The 17,723-nt window shown below is 44.3% G+C and overlaps 1 protein-coding gene across 1 annotated transcript in view; it reads left to right on the top strand.

The window, feature by feature from the left end:
- Positions 1-17,723, top strand: part of sspo (SCO-spondin) — a 148,128-nt gene that overhangs the window by 117,148 nt on the left and 13,257 nt on the right. Inside the window, exons 104-114 of the mRNA XM_075452417.1 lie at positions 1,342-1,458; positions 1,548-1,686; positions 1,876-2,072; positions 2,192-2,362; positions 3,435-3,562; positions 3,648-3,802; positions 4,576-4,622; positions 8,683-8,847; positions 10,385-10,596; positions 14,534-14,629; positions 15,967-16,027. Coding sequence (XP_075308532.1) covers positions 1,342-1,458; positions 1,548-1,686; positions 1,876-2,072; positions 2,192-2,362; positions 3,435-3,562; positions 3,648-3,802; positions 4,576-4,622; positions 8,683-8,847; positions 10,385-10,596; positions 14,534-14,629; positions 15,967-16,027 — 1,488 coding nt within the window. The remainder of the gene's footprint in view (positions 1-1,341; positions 1,459-1,547; positions 1,687-1,875; positions 2,073-2,191; positions 2,363-3,434; positions 3,563-3,647; positions 3,803-4,575; positions 4,623-8,682; positions 8,848-10,384; positions 10,597-14,533; positions 14,630-15,966; positions 16,028-17,723) is intronic.

Here is a 17,723-nt window from a genome sequence, read left to right as displayed (position 1 = left end):
CCGTACTGTGGGCACATGGTAAAGGCAACATCAGCAACTCTGCACAATAAGAAATAACAATGATAAAAGCAAATCCACTCCGTCTTCGGTTCCTCCAGTGCCAGGGCTGCATGGGAACATTTACAGGAAACAGACACAAACTTTGTGCTTGTAGCCGAGACATTTTTACACCAGAAGTAGCAGCTTTAATGAGGAAAAAGAACGAGTGGTCTGTTAGTATTCATCAGTCTCAGCAGCCCTCACAGGCTCCTTCAGACATGTTTGATTTAGTGCTTTCAGTCACTGTCCTGCTTCATGATGGATTTACACTTCAGCTTCAGATCACAGACTGGGACTAACTTAGGTTATATTATATATACTCATATTAGGTCTGTGTTATTGATGTCGCTGGAGACGTACGAACCCCTCCAAACAGTTCTCTTTGGGACTTTAGAAGCAGCACTTGTCAGAATTTTGTGTTTTTTCTGAGTTGGAAATGTCCTTTGCCATACCCCTTTAGAAGGTAATCTGATAGTCGAGTTGTGAAGGACCACCTGAATTTGTGGGTCCGTGGTGTTTTTTTTCTTTTGCTACTTCCTGGTTCAGTGACTACACAACCTTCTTTGCAGAACTTTGACAGGTTGGGAAGTTTGCACATAAAGCTGCAGTGAGAGGCTCTTCTCTCTGCGCTGCAGGACTGAGAGCTTCAGAAGGTCCTTTGTTCCCACAGCCAGAAGGCTTTTTAACAGTGACTGCTGAGTTCTTCTCAAATTGATTGATTGATTTTTATTTATTTATTTGTTTATTTTTCCATTTAGTCATTTATTATTATTTAGTTAGTAGTAGTATTATTATTGTTGTTAATTCAATCATTGTAAATATTTAAAAAAATGTTGAGCTACTTGACAAATTTGAATTTCCCCCATTGGGGGATAAATAAAGTATTTTTCTATTCTATTCTATTCTATTCTATTCTATTCTATTCTAAAGGCTCTGAGTTTTTCTGAAGCCCAGACCCTGTTGCAGCTTGATGAACTCAGTTACCTGCTCCCTCATTTGTTCTGGAACGGTCTTTAAATGCATGGTAGTGTGCTGGGAGAGACATCGGCTCACTTCGCTCTGCCCACAAGGCTCACCTCAGTGATGTTTGGGTGGAACTGGGCTGGCTGAAATGAGGCCGTGGTGTCTTCTCCAGCTGAACCCATGTCTTTCGGTTAAGAAAATGTACCACGGTGGAGCTTTCTGTGTGTTTCCCTTCTGCTCCTGGAATTCTCACCACTGTCTGTGGTGACATTTTTATCACTCATAAAAGGGTAGAACAGGGTTTGCAGCACATGTTCTGGTTTTTATTCTGCTTTGTAGGCGAGCACTGTGAGGACAGAGAGCGGACGTATCAGGAGAGCTGTGCTAATCGGTGTCCTCGCAGTTGCACAGACTTATGGGAGCATGTGTTGTGTCTCCAAGGAGTCTGTCACTCAGGTGAACATTTATTCTTCATAACAGATTTGAACTACCATATCATCCAGACTGTCTTTATCTTTTGATTTTCGGCTTGTCTTTTTTCTCAGGCTGCCGGTGTCCAGCGGGCCAGCTGTTGCAGGACAGACGCTGTGTGCCAGTGATGGAGTGTCGCTGCGGTATCCCATCAGGCAATGGGACGCTAGAGTTCAACCCGAAAGAGGAACTCAACATTGATTGTAACACCTGGTGAGAACATTGTCTGCTTTAGTCTGGTTTAGTGTTGGATGTGAAAGATTAGACATTCTGATAGTTTGACTTCATAGAGATGTTTGTCCAGTAGAGAGGGTCTTACATTGGTGCAGACACATTTTCTCACCGAACTGTCCAGAGATCAAATGTTTCTATGATCCTATGACTCCTCCTCCCCCTGTGCAGTGTGTGTGAGAATGGAACTCTGGTGTGCACCAAGCTTCCCTGCCCGGTGTATGAGCCCTGGAGTCTGTGGAGCTCCTGCTCACTTTCCTGTGGCCGTGGCCAAAGATGGAGGTCGCGGAGCTGCCAGGATACAGAGGGCGGCCCCTCCTGTGCTGAGACCACGCAAAGAGACGCCTGTAATCTGTCATCGTGTCCAGGTCCCAGTTGCAACCAATGCCCACATGTTCTGCTGATGTTTTCTGATGTCCGATATTTCCCAACTGTTCTGTTAAAAGGGAACAGTTTGTAAAGTGACTGCACTCCTCTCTGTTTGTAGTGGGCTGTCTGTTAAGTGAGTGGTCAGCCTGGACTGAGTGCAGTTCCACATGTGGTGGAGGGGTGTCAATGCGAAACAAGACCATCCTTCAAGAGCCTGAGCCTGGTGGGACAGTCTGTGTCGGACCACTTGAGCAACACACTGTGTGCAACACCAACAGCTGCCTGCCTGGTACAACACGCAACAAATTTTATTAGGAGCATCTCCTGAAAGTCATTCTGTCCCGTAACGTTTAAAGAAAGCATCGTACATACGTTTCCCTGTTTGCTGAAGAGAAGACTGAATTAGTTTTGTGTTCCTGTGTGTGTTCCTGTGTTCCTGTGTGTGTTCCTGTGTTCTTGTGTGTGTTCCTGTGTTCTTGTGTGTGTGTTCCTGTGTGTGTTCCTGTGTTCCTGTGTGTGTTCCTGTGTTCCTGTGTGTGTTCCTGTGTTCCTGTGTGTGTTCCTGTGTTCCTGTGTGTGTTCCTGTGTTCCTGTGTGTGTTCCTGTGTTCTTGTGTGTGTTCCTGTGTGTGTTCCTGTGTTCTTGTGTGTGTGTTCCTGTGTGTGTTCCTGTGTTCCTGTGTGTGTTCCTGTGTTCTTGTGTGTGTGTTCCTGTGTGTGTTCCTGTGTTCCTGTGTGTGTTCCTGTGTTCCTGTGTTCTTGTGTGTGTTCCTGTGTTCTTGTGTGTGTTCCTGTGTTCTTGTGTGTGTGTTCCTGTGTGTGTTCCTGTGTTCTTGTGTGTGTGTTCCTGTGTGTGTTCCTGTGTTCCTGTGTGTGTTCCTGTGTTCCTGTGTGTGTTCCTGTGTGTGTTCCTGTGTTCCTGTGTGTGTTCCTGTGTTCCTGTGTGTGTTCCTGTGTTCTTGTGTGTGTGTTCCTGTGTGTGTTCCTGTGTTCCTGTGTGTGTTCCTGTGTTCTTGTGTGTGTGTTCCTGTGTGTGTTCCTGTGTTCCTGTGTGTGTTCCTGTGTTCCTGTGTGTGTTCCTGTGTTCCTGTGTGTGTTCCTGTGTTCCTGTGTGTGTTCCTGTGTTCCTGTGTGTGTTCCTGTGTGTGTTCCTGTGTGTGTGTTCCTGTGTGTGTTCCTGTGTTCCTGTGTGTGTTCCTGTGTTCTTGTGTGTGTGTTCCTGTGTGTGTTCCTGTGTTCCTGTGTGTGTTCCTGTGTTCCTGTGTGTGTTCCTGTGTTCTTGTGTGTGTTCCTGTGTTCTTGTGTGTGTTCCTGTGTTCTTGTGTGTGTGTTTCTGTGCGTGTTCCTGTGTGTGTGTTGCAGAGTGTTCCAGCAGCCAGGTGTACAGTGATTGTTCTGGTTCTTGTCCATTCACCTGTGAGGACCTGTGGCCACACACTCAGTGTTTCCCTGGGCCCTGTACCCCTGGGTGCACGTGCCCTTCAGGACAGGTGTGCACATCGGTGTGTGTGTGTCTGTGTGAGGTGGTTTGGATGGCACACGTTATTCTGACCAGTCTGGATGTGTTCTCCATAGGTACTGTACAGGGGCTCCTGTGTGTCTCATGCTGACTGTCCCTGTTCGTCTCTCTCCTTACCCCCTGAGTACCACCGCTGGAATGTCACCACTGAGGGCCTCACAGAGGCTCTGCTGCCCCCTGGTACCACCATTCAGCACCTCTGCAACACATGGTAATACACTGCACATGGATCTGACCTGCAGAAGGAGCTCTGTCTTTATTTCTAGGCAGTATTTTCTAAAGGATGTGGTCCAAGAGGGGATGTCCTTATGGGACTTGACTGGGCTGTACTTCCTGACACCATCACAGTCTCATTTCTTACAATCCAGTGACGAGTTTGCCGTCTTTTACAGAGACAATAACTCTAAGGGAACTTATGTGTCTTTTTTGGTTGATCCTTTCTGAAACACTTCAGACAAGTTGCATTAAACTAAATTGAATAATGCTCATACATTAATTATTAATAATGCAACTTTCAGTAATAAAGTTTGAAAACCAAAACAAATGACCTTGAAACTCTATTTTGAATTTGTTTCACAATTTAGATGTATAAAACTGTTAATTACCAAGTACACATCTGAATTTATCCCACCTTAAAATGCCACATATATGATAAGAATATTTTATATTTTAAGCATATATGTTTACATCCTCCTCAGAAAGTGCCCCTTCTAAAGTTTTTTTTTTTAACTGTGTGAGAACATTATGCCAAGAACTGTCTAAATGTGTCTGGCAAGAGAATTGAAACACTTTCACTGTATCATGTGTATACTGTGTGAGACGGTGTGGAGTGCAGAGTGGTTGGATACTCATCTGATGCAGTGTGACGAGCTCTAATGTGTGATAGAAGACGATTTGGTGTCTACGTGTTCAGTCATGACAAATGGAGACTGGTGGCAGTTTTCCCACATCTTAACTCACTTCATCTTTTGTGATTATAACCAGTGTGTGCCAAGGTGGAGTGTTCAACTGTACCTCTCAGCCCTGTGATGGTGAGTAATTCCATGCGATGGCCACTTTTCTTTCACTTGGTGTTAACTGAGTAGAACCTAGTGAACATCTTTAGCTTGATGCCAACATCTTTCACATTTAGAAGCTTTTATATTACAACCCCAGTTTCAAACAAGTTGAGACACTGAGTAAAATGGAAAATAAAAGTTAAAAAAAATTATTATTATTATTATTATTATTACATTGAGACATATAATTATTTCATTAAAAAAATCAGCTCACCTTGAATTTGATGGTAGCAACACGTCTCAAAAGTTGGGACAGAGGCAACAAAAGGCTGGAAAAGAAAGTGTTAATAAAGAGAAACAGTTAGGGGAGAATGTAGAAACTCATGAGATTAATCAGCCACGGGACAGTAACATGATTGGGTATAAAGAGAGCACCTTAGAGAGGCAGAGTCTCTCAGAAGTAAAGATGGACAGGTTCAGCAATCTATGAAAAAAAACTACAAATTTTGGAGCAATTCCAGAGTAATGTTCCTCAACGTAAAGACTTTCATCATCTACAGCACATATTAGAAGATTCCGCGATTCTGGAGTCGTCTCTGTGTGCAGGAGACACAGCTGATAGTCGGTGTTGGGTGAATGTGATCTTTGGGTCCTCAGACGTTCTGTTGTTAGAAAAAAGGGACGCTACGCAGTGGGAAACATGGACCTGTCCCAACTTCTGAGAGACATGTTGCTTCCAGCCAATTCTAGACGAGTAAATATTTGTCATGTTATCGTAAAATGTCTCACTTTCAACATTTGATGTTTTCTATATTCCATTATGAAGAACATATTTGTTTATAATTACTGCAAATCATTGCATTCTGTTTTGATTCATTTTGCACAAGATTCCAACTTTTTGGAGTTGGGCTTGTAAAAGTATGTCTTACAAACACAACACAACACACAGAAAAGAAATTTAAAAGGATCCCCTTCATGAATCAAATATTGCGTGATGGAGAAGCTGGTTTCAGTGAAGACCGCTAACATAAGTTGAGACATCAGATCTAATTTGTCTCCCTTGAAAACCTTCCACCTCTACACACGCATCTGTGTTTTGGAATATGCTATAAATTAGACCTCTTATGACTATTCAACCCATATTTCCATTTTTTTCCTTTGGACCATGCAGTGCTATCTATAACTAGTAAATGAAAGGGCTGTGTGAAATGAGGGACTTGAGTGTTTGAATAACTTTGTTTTCCTATGGAGGTTTGTGGATTTGATTTTACTCTCGCCTCCTCTCCTCTTTGCTTTTTTGGATTAAGTTGTAGTGACCCCTTTTTACCCAGAGATCAAATTGCAAAACAAATCAGACATTTGCCAACAGGGTTGTGGAAATTTTAGCTGTAGCTCCAGAACTTTAGTTTAGATCATGTTATCAGAAAAAAAAGCAGTAGATATCTTTAGTTGAGAGATCACTTTCAGTTTCTGTAAATTCATATTGAAAATAAAAATGCCTATTTCTCAGCTGATCATTAATCTTATGAAAGAGTAAACTAATAATGATAATATTGTAATATATAATATCAAATATTGTAAGGCACTTTACGTTGCAGGACAATCTCTAACTCCTTCAATGCAAGTCACAACGAAAGATAGAAGCAATTTGTAAACATAAGAACAAGTCAAATCCTACCAGCACACAGGCAATAAAACCATAGTGGATTTAATGATGAAAATGTCTCTTTAAAAGGAAGGTTTTGAGTCCCTTTTTAATACTTCCACAGTCTGTGGAGGCCTCAGGTTGTCAGGGAGGGTATTCCACAGATGAGGAGCGATGGAGCAGAAAGTCTGCCCCCCCCCATTGTGTCGGTCTTAATCCTGGGGGGAGGAGACTGGGGGTTTTTGAAGAGCGGAGGGATCTTGCTGTGGTGTATGGGGTGAGGAACTCTGTCAGGTATGGGGGGGCATTGCCATTGATGCATTGGAAGGTGAGGAGAGACATTGTACTCAATCTGAGCAAAGATGGGGAGCCAGTGCAGTGAATGGAGAATGGAGGCGATCTTAGCAGCAGTTTGGAGTGTACTGCAGCTTTTGGATGCTTTTGCTGGGGATCCTGATGAGATTTCTGAGCTGGTGAAAGGTGTTGCAGAGGTGTTTGATGTGAGCCTCAAAGGTTAGATGAGGGTCAAATCTAACACCCAGGTTGGAGTCTACTAATGAGAAGGGAACGTCCTGGCCAGAGAAACCAATGCTGGTTATGGCAAATGTTCGGGTTTGGTGAGGGGTGCTGACAAGAACTTCTTCAGTTTTGGAACTATTGAGCTATAAGAGGAGTGATGATCATGAAGGTATGTGTCTGTTTTCATGTACAGTTGTGTGTCATCAGCATAGCTGTGGAATTAGATTCCAAAGCAGCTGATGACTTGGCCATGGGTGAGCAGGAACATTTTGAACAGAATGGGTCCAAGCACCAATCCTTGAGCCACCGATGGAGACAAATTCAGTTCTACCAGAGAGGTTGGATTTGAACCTGGTTAAGTCAGTAGTACTGTGTCCAATGGTGCGCTCTAGCCTGTTAAGAAGGATGTGGTGGTCAATGGTGCCGAATGCTGCAGACGGTTCGAGGATGGAAAGGGAACGTGAATCTGAATCGGCTGCCACTAGCAGGTCATTGGTGACTCTGATCAGGGCTGTTTCTGTGCTGTGGGTGGGATGGAAGCCAGACTGAAATGTATCAAAGCATGTGTTTGAGGTGGTCCTGAATGTGGGCAGTAATTGCGTATTAAGGTAAAATGAATAGGAGGTTGCAAATGCTTCTAAAGTTTGCAGGGAATTCAGGATTACGGGAGGGTTTTGGTTTTGGTCTTAATCCATAAGGACCTATGGTGACACAGGTGTAACAAATGATTGAAACTAACATAACATTACAGATCTTTGACACTTGGTGGGAGTACTCGAAATGTGATCTGTGTGGTCCACTGGGTCTATTTTATATTCCCTACAATCTTTATGGCAGGGATATGCGCTTTCACCTGAGCTGTAGGAAAGGAGGGTTTCATCCTCCGGATAATGTCCTCAACCTCCTAATGTGACACCTCTGGAAAAGAGCACAGCAGCCTGGAGATCCCAAACTGTGGGGGAGCAGTTGAAGTGGGTGTGGTGGAAGGACCATAGAAGGCAGAACGAATATTATCCATTTTTATTTTGAAAAAGTCCATGAAATCCTTGCAGTGCTCTTCTGTAATTCCTGAGTGGGGAAATCTGGGGTTTGAGCAGATGCTTTATGGTTTAGAAAAGCTGCCCGGAATCGCCATTACTGTTTTGGATAATGTGTGAATAGATTGCGCCTCCTTTGAATTGGCCCATTGATGGTCCTGATAGGCTAGTTTATGAACAGTGAGTCCAGAAGCCTTGTACCACCACTCAAGGGCACGTCCCGCTGACTTCATTCTCCGCAACTGGCTGGGGAACCAGGAGGCTGAGCGGGAGAAATGGACTGTCTTGACTTTGAAGGGTGCATGGACATCCAGGATGCTTCCAAGGGTGTTATTGTAGAAATCCACCAATTCGCTGACTGATGAAGTGTGTGTAGAAAGGAGATGCTGGAGGTCCCCTATCAGGATGTCTGGGTCAATGTTTTTGAGATTTCTGAAACAGATTTGGCACTTGGGCTTGATGTGGGTGGAGGGATATGGAACCTCCATGGGGATATGACCTAGAAATTTCACCTCCCATCCGAAAGGCTTACTCAGTTCTGAGTAGAACTGTTACTCAGTTCTGGGTAAGCCTTTCGGATGGGAGGTGAAACATCTTCAAGATCCGAGAAGATGTCCAGTTGCTTTTATTCAAGTTCTTGTGACTCCATTGTGATGGCTTTTTTGGGACTGGGACTTTCTGAAGAGGACGACTGAATTAAAGAAAAATGTAGTTCATGTGTGTGATCCTCTTGTGTGTGTCTCCCCGCCCTTCTTTCTCAGCATCTCATTATTTAACTCTTCGGTCTTTTTCCTGTATTAACAATCTTTCTGACTCTGCTGGCTGTTGCAGGTAAATAAAAGTAAAAGGAATGCTGACCTAAATGTTGGTTTATATTCTTTTGCCCTCACAGTGGACTGTGTGTGGTCCAGCTGGTCCCCGTGGGGTCCGTGCTCAGCCACCTGTGGTACTGGGCAACAGAGCTCCACCAGATCTGTGCTGCAGCACAGACAGTATGGAGGGGCCCTGTGTGAAGGCTTCAACCTGCGCAACACAACCTGTGATGCCCCTGACTGCGGTGAGTGTGGGAGATGACAGATGATCCACGTGGGGCATAAAGCTACCCCAAAACCCTTCACTAAACCCCGCCCAAGTTCACATTGGCTGGTTTACATAAAGTTCATTCATGTTTGAATCACTGGGTGCCTGATTTCGAAGAATGGTGGACAAATGAAATGATCTTTATAATTTGACCAAAATATTTGTATTGTTTTTGTGCTATTGGTAAAGTATGCATCTTCAAGTGAATTTGATGAGTTGAGTTTCTTCCCCCATCTAGTGGTGCAATTTTAGTTTGCAAAGTCGAATGAATTTGCTCTCTAGCGCCTCGCGTTTTCAAATGTGCGTTGCAACTTATTGAACTACGGCAGGCGGTATGTGTCAAGATTCAAGAAGCTACAGATTCAGACTCAAGGTCCATACAAACAAAAAGACATCAAGACACACAGTACAAAGGATTACATAACACACATACAATAACACTATTGTTGCGGCGAACGCCCCTTCTCATCAGCTGTCTGAGCATGAGCATGCAGCTCACCTGCGTGCAATCAAGAATAACGAGGGGAGACGAACTTCCTGGTTTGAGTGCAGGGACAGCAGCGCTAAATAAAAAAGTCTGCCATTCTACTCGGGGAGGTAAAAGAGCTGTGTGACGTTTGTATCAAGGAACAAAGAACTGAACATACAGCCGGTTTTTCACCTAACTTAATGTTTGGCTGTAAATATCACAAGAGAGGAAAATAAAAGGAAAGAATCGGAACAACAGTCTGGTCATTGAGTGGAACCCAGTTTAATGTTCAGCCTGGTACAACCTTTCAAGTGGGGAAAAAGCACAGTAGAGAAGCAAAACACTTGACAACTATAAATACAGATGACAGATAACATGTCAGATAACATAAGTTGACATAGCCTTTGGTGTGCAAACAATGCAATTAGTCATATTCCTGGAGTTACCGGAAGTGACGTCGACGCAGCGGTAGCGTTAGCAGCAGTGTGTAGTTGCTATCTGGAAAGTGTTCTTTTAAATAAACTCCCGGTAAACTTACAAACTTTCTAATACCTCGTTTTGTGAGTTAAGAGCTTATGTGTACTACGGCAGAAGTTTGGTAACAATCAATGCATTATTAGTGGGATAATTTACGAGATAAAATCTATTTACCATTAGCGCCAGTAATAAGCCATTCGGCGGAAATGACGTCACAATGACGTCATTTCCGCTTGCAGGCCTGGCGTTGGGGAAAACGCGATTCGAAGTGCTTTATGTCCCTCTTGGCACTTCGTCGTTTTTCATAGAGCGGAAGGACATGGCAGCCTCCATAGAGCTTGCCCGCTCTATGTAGATACAGACAAGTTATTCTTCACTCAGGAGGATAAGTGAGATTTTTGACAGAGATAATTTTACACCAATGAGGACTAATTTATGAATGAATATATTGATTTGAGCTAATAAATGACTTATTACATAGTGTCCCTTTAAGTCCATCAGTTCAGTAAATTGTGTCGACTCTTCCCCTTTCCCTGCTGCACTGTCACACCTCCCTCCTCCGGCCCAGTGTGTCCTGATGGGGAGCAGTGGAAGAGAAGCGTGTCCGAGGACGTCCCTCTGTGTGAGAGGGGCTGCCAGCACATCTACTCTTCCTCTCCTGTCAACTGCAGCCGCTTCACTGAGGGCTGCGTGTGCCGCGAGGGGCTTTACCGAAACCCCGAGGGTGTGTGTGTCATCGCTGCCCTCTGCCCCTGCCATGACCGGGGCGTCCTACAGGAGGTATGCACACACCAGCTCCCACTCAGAGTAAACCCACATCTGATGGGGGGCATCGGCTTGCCAGCTTGTACCCATTGTGCCTACCTCATTGTGTGGTGTGTTTGACCCGTAACATGAGTGTGGTGTTTATGTTCCATCCCATTCAATCTCATTGTTTTATTTACTCATAAAGAAGAGCCCTTTAGATGAGCTTTGTGGGCCACATTACACCATGGGGCCTTCCATCTCCTCAGCCTCATCAATCATGTAGGAAGCTCTGTAGAAAGCCAGTACTCTCACCGCAGCCAGGCAAGCCTGCCACAAATGAATTATGAAGGGGGGGTATTAAAGGATTCTAAGAATGATCAAACACTGACAATAGGCCAGGCTCACGCCTCTTGATCTTTCTCCCCTCTTTTCTTTCTTTCTCCTCTAAAGACTGCTTTATTTCTCATAAGTTCAGTAGGTTCTTGTTCAATCTCATCCTTTTCATGCCAGTCTTTTTTTCCTGTCACTCTTACAATGTCTCTCTCTCTCTCTGCATGCTGGGATTGTAGGAGCGTGAGTGTGAGTGTTCACGGAGGGGTTTTCAAACTTTTACCTATCTCTGTTTTTCTTGCTTACTTTATGATATTTCGCAGTTTTTTTTTCAGTTGACTGATTTAGACCGATTTAAAAGTTTGTTCTGGTGGGTATACTGTGCTGCGGGAGCTCTGAGCTTGGTGGGAGGTGGGGAAAACTCAAATACGGTTGTTCTGTCAGAGGTATACTTATAATGCCACTGCCATATTGAAGGGGAATATAAGAAGGTTGGAGGGGGAGATTAGCAGAATTGAGGTGGGCGGGGAGGGGATTGAGTTTGTGGACATTAATGAAAAAAAGAAAGAACTGAGTTCGTTTTTGCATGAACGAGCTAAGGGGGCCCTGGTGAGAGCCAGGTTCTCCTCTGTAAAGGACATGGACGCTCCAACTTCTTATTTTTTCAACCTGGAGAAAAAAGGCAGCACAGAAGAAGTATATGGCGTTCCTTACACGGCAAGATGGAACTATAACCTCTAATCCCTCAGAGATGAGGGACATGGCGATAGATTTTTTTGGGGACCTGTACAGTAAAACCGACTGTGACCCTCTGTGTGCTGAGCAGCTGCTCCAGGGCCTCCCCGTCCTAAGCCTGGAGGACAGGAGTGCCCTGGACCAGGTGATGACCTTCCAGGAGCTGACGGAGGCGGTCCAACAAATGGCAAAAGGGCGGGCACCAGGAATTGATGGTTTGTCAGCCGACTTCTATCAGAACTTTTGGGGAATTATCGGACAGGACTATTTTGACATGCTGCAGGAGTGTTTCAGGGAGCAACGACTACCAATAAGCTCCAGGAGTGCTGTGCTGTCACTCCTACCCAAAAAAGGGGATTTGGGGTTACTGAAGAATTGGAGGCCAGTGTCTCTATTGTGTTTGGACTACAAGATTTTTTCCAAGTGCTTGGCAAACAGAATTAAAATTTTTTTGTCTGTCCTGGTCCATGAGGATCAGTCGTACTGTGTACCCGGCCGTACAATAATGGACAATCTGTTTCTCGTGCGAGATGTCATTGACTGTGCACAAATCAAAGACATTGATGTGGGACTTTTATCTATTGATCAGCGTAATGCTTTTGACAGGGTCAATCATGATTATCTGTTTAATGTGTTGAAGGTTTTTGGTTTTGGGGAAAGGATGTTAGCATGGTTAAAACTATTGTACAATGAGGCATCTGTTATGCTTAAAGTGGGAGGGGGGTTAAGCAGGCCTATCGAACTAACACGTGGCATACGGCAGGGGTGTCCACTGTCAGGTCAGCTGTATACCCTGGCCATAGAACCATTTTTGAATAAGCTCGGGGGGGGTGTGTGTGTGTGTGTGGGGGGGGGGGGTGGTTAAGGGGGTTAAGGGGGTTTGTGGTTCCAGGAGATCCTAAGGGGGCCATGTGTAGCGCTTCAGCTTATGCTGATGGTGTAACTGCCATCATAATAGCATTGGCTATTACCTGAGCTGTCCTACAGAGGTAGAGTTCTGGTTACGAATAACCTGGCCGCCTCCATGCTTTGGCATAGGTTTGGCGTCCTGGACCCACCTGAGCTGTTGGTCAGGGAGCTCCAACGCAGGTTGAACAATTTTTTTTGGTTTGGGCAGCACTGGATCCCGGCACCAGTGCTTTACCTGCCAGTAGGTGAAGGAGGGCAGGGCTTAGTGGACATTCACAGCCGTGTGCTTGCCTTCAGACTGCATGCGGCGCAGCGACTACTCTACGAGGATGCTTTGGTGTGGGGGCCAGTTTCTCTTTCCCTTTTGAGAGAGTCCACACCGATGAGCTATGACCGGCAATTGTTTTTGCTGGATGGACATGAGGCGTACGGTGGTGGGCTTCCTCCGGTCTATTGCACAATGATATAGGCGTGGATGTCAACCTTCAAGGTGCAAAGGACCAACTGTTCTGTAAAGGACTGGATTTTGGAGCCGTTGTTTTTTAACCCTTGGTTGAAGAGCAGGCTCCTCGCATCCGCTAGTGTCCGAAGCCGGTTTGCTGCTGCCGGATGTACGGTTCTGGCACACTTGAGAGATGGGGATATATGGATAACAGCCGACCAGCTGCAGAGGATGACTGGACTGCATTCGCTGAGGGTCCTAGAGGGGATCCTGATGGAGGTCCAGAGAGCACTACCGGGTGCCTGGAGAGACGTGCTACAGACTGGCGGGTTGGGTCCCGACTGGAAGATCACATTTAGATTCCCCATGGTGGAGGTGTCTGCTGCAGTAGTGGACTCTCCAGAAGACCGTGGGGCGAGTTTGATGTGTGTGAATACTGACGAACAAAGAGCCTTTGTAAGCCTCAGTAAGAAGGAGTTGTACACTCTGGGCGTCAAGGTGGGCCATCAGAGGGTGCTGAAGCGTGTTGGGGCATGGAGGTGGTCAGAAGTGTTTGGGCCAGGGTTCCCTTCTAGGGGGTGCTGGAGGTCCCTGTACAAGCCTCCCATTGAGAAGCGTACTGCTGATCTGCAGTGGAGGCTTGTTCATTGGGCGATAGCTACAAACAGACATGTGGCACACCTGAATCCAGCAGTGGGGAGGGGTTGTCCATTCTGTGGGGAGGAGTCACGAATCCATTTGTTTTTGCAATGTGAAAGGTTAGAGGGTCTTTTTCAGTGGTTTAGGGTGGCTTTGGGAGGGTTTGGGGAGGGTTTCTCTGAATCTTTCTTTATTAGTGGCCCTAAATATAATGCCAAGTTCAAGAAGGAGGTCTGTCTGGTCAACTTCCTATTGGGTGTGGCAAAGTTGACCATTTGGCTGACCCGAAAGAAGAAAATGTTGGGCCTGGAGTCTGTGGACCCCTTGGAGAGTTTTTTGGGGATGGTTAGAGGTCGAATCAAGGTGGAGTTCACGTATTATCACTTGGTAAACGATGTGGAGACATTTTCAGGCATTTGGTGTGTGTGGGGATTGTTGTGTGGGGTTGGGGAGGTTGGGGAGGTTGGGGAGCTGAGTATGAATGTTTAGGTGGAGTTGGGGTTGAATCTGTGCAGTGGATGTATTGTGATAATATATGATGGGTAAACGGTATTAAATAAAGACATTTTAAATCTCTCTCTCTCTCTCTCTCTCTCTCTCTCTCTCTCTCTCTCTCTCTCTCTCTCTCTCTCTCTCTCTGTCAACTAGTGATGACTAATGACTAACAATGGTAGACACACCATAAGATGTGGTGTTTTCTAAAAAAACATTTCCTGATTAATACACCAAACTGATCAGACTGAGCCACAAAGGCACTTACAAGATAAGCTACACAACATTTCAGCCTAAATGAATCCAGCTGCACGTCCCTTCAATGCCTCATTCCGGTTCATGTGTTTAAAGATGTGTTGAGTTAATACAAATGTTGTGTGTGTTTTGTGTGTGTGTGTGTGTGCGTGTGTGTGTGTGAGCCAGGCAGGATCAGAGTGGGAAGAGGGCTGCCAGTTATGCAGCTGTGTGAACGGGAGAAAACTGTGCCGTGTGAGGTGTCCTCCTCTTTACTGTGATGAGGTAACACATACACACTCATCATCTGTCTAATGGTGCATTTGTGCTAACCTTTGTTTACTGAAATTGTAATAATGTCATGAATCATTGGTGACATTTATTTTTGTTGTTGTTTTTGGTAGTTGCTCTATCAGAATAATTGGATTGCTGCAGCAATCTGATAAATATGACTTCTACCTAAATGTTGCTTCTAATCATCCTGTCACTATTACTGTGATTTCTTACGTACAGTGTGATATAAGAATAACCTCAGTCAGCATGCCTAAATACTTTAAATTATTCAAATTGGTCAAATGCTTATGTTGCCTCACCTTAACTTGATTATTGAGTGATACTTTCTTGACTTCAAGCTTTCTCTGGCTACAGACATTTGTCTGTAGCCAGAGAAAGCTAAAAATACATCATTTGATACACTGCACACAAGAGGCCATTTCAGTCTTTTTGTAAACTTAAAAACACAATTGAATGAATTCAGATATTTAAAAAAGTTATTAATATTACTGTGTCTCACAGAGAAAAGTGTGTGTGTTCATGTGGTTGTGCAGTCTGTGATTGTGAAGTGTGTGTGTGCACTAGATATGTGTGCACCAGGTGTGTGTGCATCAGATGTTTGTGCACCAGTCTTCCCCAGGAGTTGTGAGGATGAATTATAAAAGCCAACTTCTGTCATCATTGCTTAGTTCGAATTTTAATCATGGTAATAAACATCTGAATAATTAGTAATCAGTCCGCATGCCTCACATTTCAGGCTTCCACAGCATGGCTTGGAGCCAGTTCCATCAAATTCAAGTAGGATATTTTTAGTTAGTGATCTAACCTCACCTTTGTTTATGATGATTGAAAAAAAAGTTGTTAGGCCTCTGAAGTCAGGCCTCAAAAAGTTTAGTTAATTGTAGACAGAAACAGTCTACAACTACAGACCAGTTTCACTACTATCCAACTTCATGAAAGTCCTGTAGAGACTGTTAGTCGCTTCCCTCACTAAGGAAGTAGACACCTTTCAGGACCCACTACACTTTACAAACAGACCACAACAAAAGGGTCGAGTGTCTGAGAAGGTGGTCAGCAGCACAGGAGAACCACAGGGGGCTGCCCCTCCCTTTTAGCTGTGGTATTAATATTCTGAATGACCATAATGCTTGCACTTGGCTCTTCAACTGAGTTTGAAAGTTACATTTTATTGGATAGAACGTGCTATTTTGTTTATAAAATATAGTTTTGATATCACACTGTAAAAAAAAGAACCTGTTTAGGGAACCATGAGTACTATATGGTGCACCTGTCTGTTTTCGTTCAAACTGATCTAAATATTGAGATAAATCATGTTGTCTTTTTCCCAGGGTGAAGTCAAGGTGGAGGAACCAGGCAGCTGCTGTCCAGTCTGTAGAAAACAGTTCCCAGGTTAGTAGAACATACAGAACCTAGGGACTGTGCTCAGTTCTAACAGACACAAAACAAAAAAAACATCTTTGTTAACCTGTGGCTGTTGTTTCCATATTCTTTCTCATCTCTCTGTGGATGTTGCAGTACAGTGTAAAGCTTTTTTATCTGTTTAATGTAAGACTAGTGGAGCGATTGTGATACTGCTTATTGTGAAACAGTTCTGTCAAACACATTTTCAAAATCAGTATGGCTGATGACTTTCTTTAAATGTTCTATTGTTGATTGTTAAAGCTGCAGTCTGCAACTCTTTTTCAAGCATAATGCCTGGAACTGTCCGGGGATTCTGAAAGTAGTACATTAAATACCCCAATACAAAAAAAAAGAGTTCTCTAGGTCCCCTATATGTCCCGCTAGGTCCCTCCAAAGCCAGCAGGTTTGTTTACAAAATTGCAGACCGGACCGGTAAAAGGTAACCAATCAGGTTACGAGCTGGGCTCTGCTGCCTGTCAATCACCGATTGTGCACGCGCGATACAAGGTAGGCTCGTCCCCACGCTTATTTATCTGGACTATTGAACTTCATTACGGGCTAGTCTATTTACTGTGTCTTCCATGATCGCAAATGACAGGTGAGTTGATGAATGAGGAGTCGTGTAGGCGCATCTGGCGTGCACGTCTACGTGCACGAGTTCTCATGTGTTTTGAAGGGGCGGGACAGGAAGTTGAATAACTTTTTATTTTTCGGTTAAAAAATAAGCATTTCTTGCATTTTGCGACTACGGAGGTCACCGTTTTCAACTTTAAGCGTTCTGATAGATCATGTAAACTCTTAAAATGCCAAAAATTGGACTTTACATATGACAACAACAAATCTTGCAGACTGCAGCTTTAAGGGGTTAAAAAACTGCATTCTCCAATTAGTGAGAGTATGTATATACACTGCTCAAAAAAATAAAGGGAACACTAAAATAACACTTCCTAGATCTCAATGAATGAAATATAATAATTAGGGCTGGGACTTTAGCGCATTAATTTCGATTAATTAACTACACACACATTAGCGCGTTTTAACGCATTTTAATCGCACACTATAATTTATTTATTTTTTTTTTTTTAAATACAGACGGATGGAAGCGTCGACAAGAGCGTGGTTGTGTGCAGATTATGCAACAAGGAATTCGCGTATCACCGCAGTGTATCAAGCCCAGAGGCGGCGATAAGGGGTTGCTTGCGGTTGCTATAGCAACCCCAAGAATGTGCTCAGCAACCCCATAGCTACCCCAACTTTGGGGCTAGAGGCAGGTTTACTGCTCAAAAAAGAACAGAGGTGCAGTGCAACAACGACAACAATACATAAGTTTCATTGCCGTCACCAACTTTCAATCTGAGCCGCAGCTTTGGTGTTCAGTGGGCCGATACATTGTAGCCAGCTGCGCGAGGGTGAGGCTGTGCGCCCGTCTGTAACTTTGACAGATGATGAATCATAAAAGTAGCCTACCGGTAACCTCACACCCGACCTGGTGGTGGCGAGCTCGTGCATATTAATTAGCAATTTATTAGCGATTGATTAGCTGTCATCACGTTCAGAGGCTCTTGCCGGCTTCTTATCGTTTCATTGGGAGACATGTTTCCCGACTTCAGAGCTTTGGCTGAAGTGGCGCTGGTCATTCCAGTCTCCAGCGCCGCAGCTGAGCGTGGGTTCAGCCTTCAGAATA

The sequence above is a fragment of the Odontesthes bonariensis genome, chromosome 20 (genome assembly GCF_027942865.1).
Source record: "Odontesthes bonariensis isolate fOdoBon6 chromosome 20, fOdoBon6.hap1, whole genome shotgun sequence".
NCBI classification, from domain to species: Eukaryota; Metazoa; Chordata; class Actinopteri; order Atheriniformes; family Atherinopsidae; genus Odontesthes; species Odontesthes bonariensis.
This window is presented reverse-complemented; position numbering and strand designations above follow the sequence as displayed.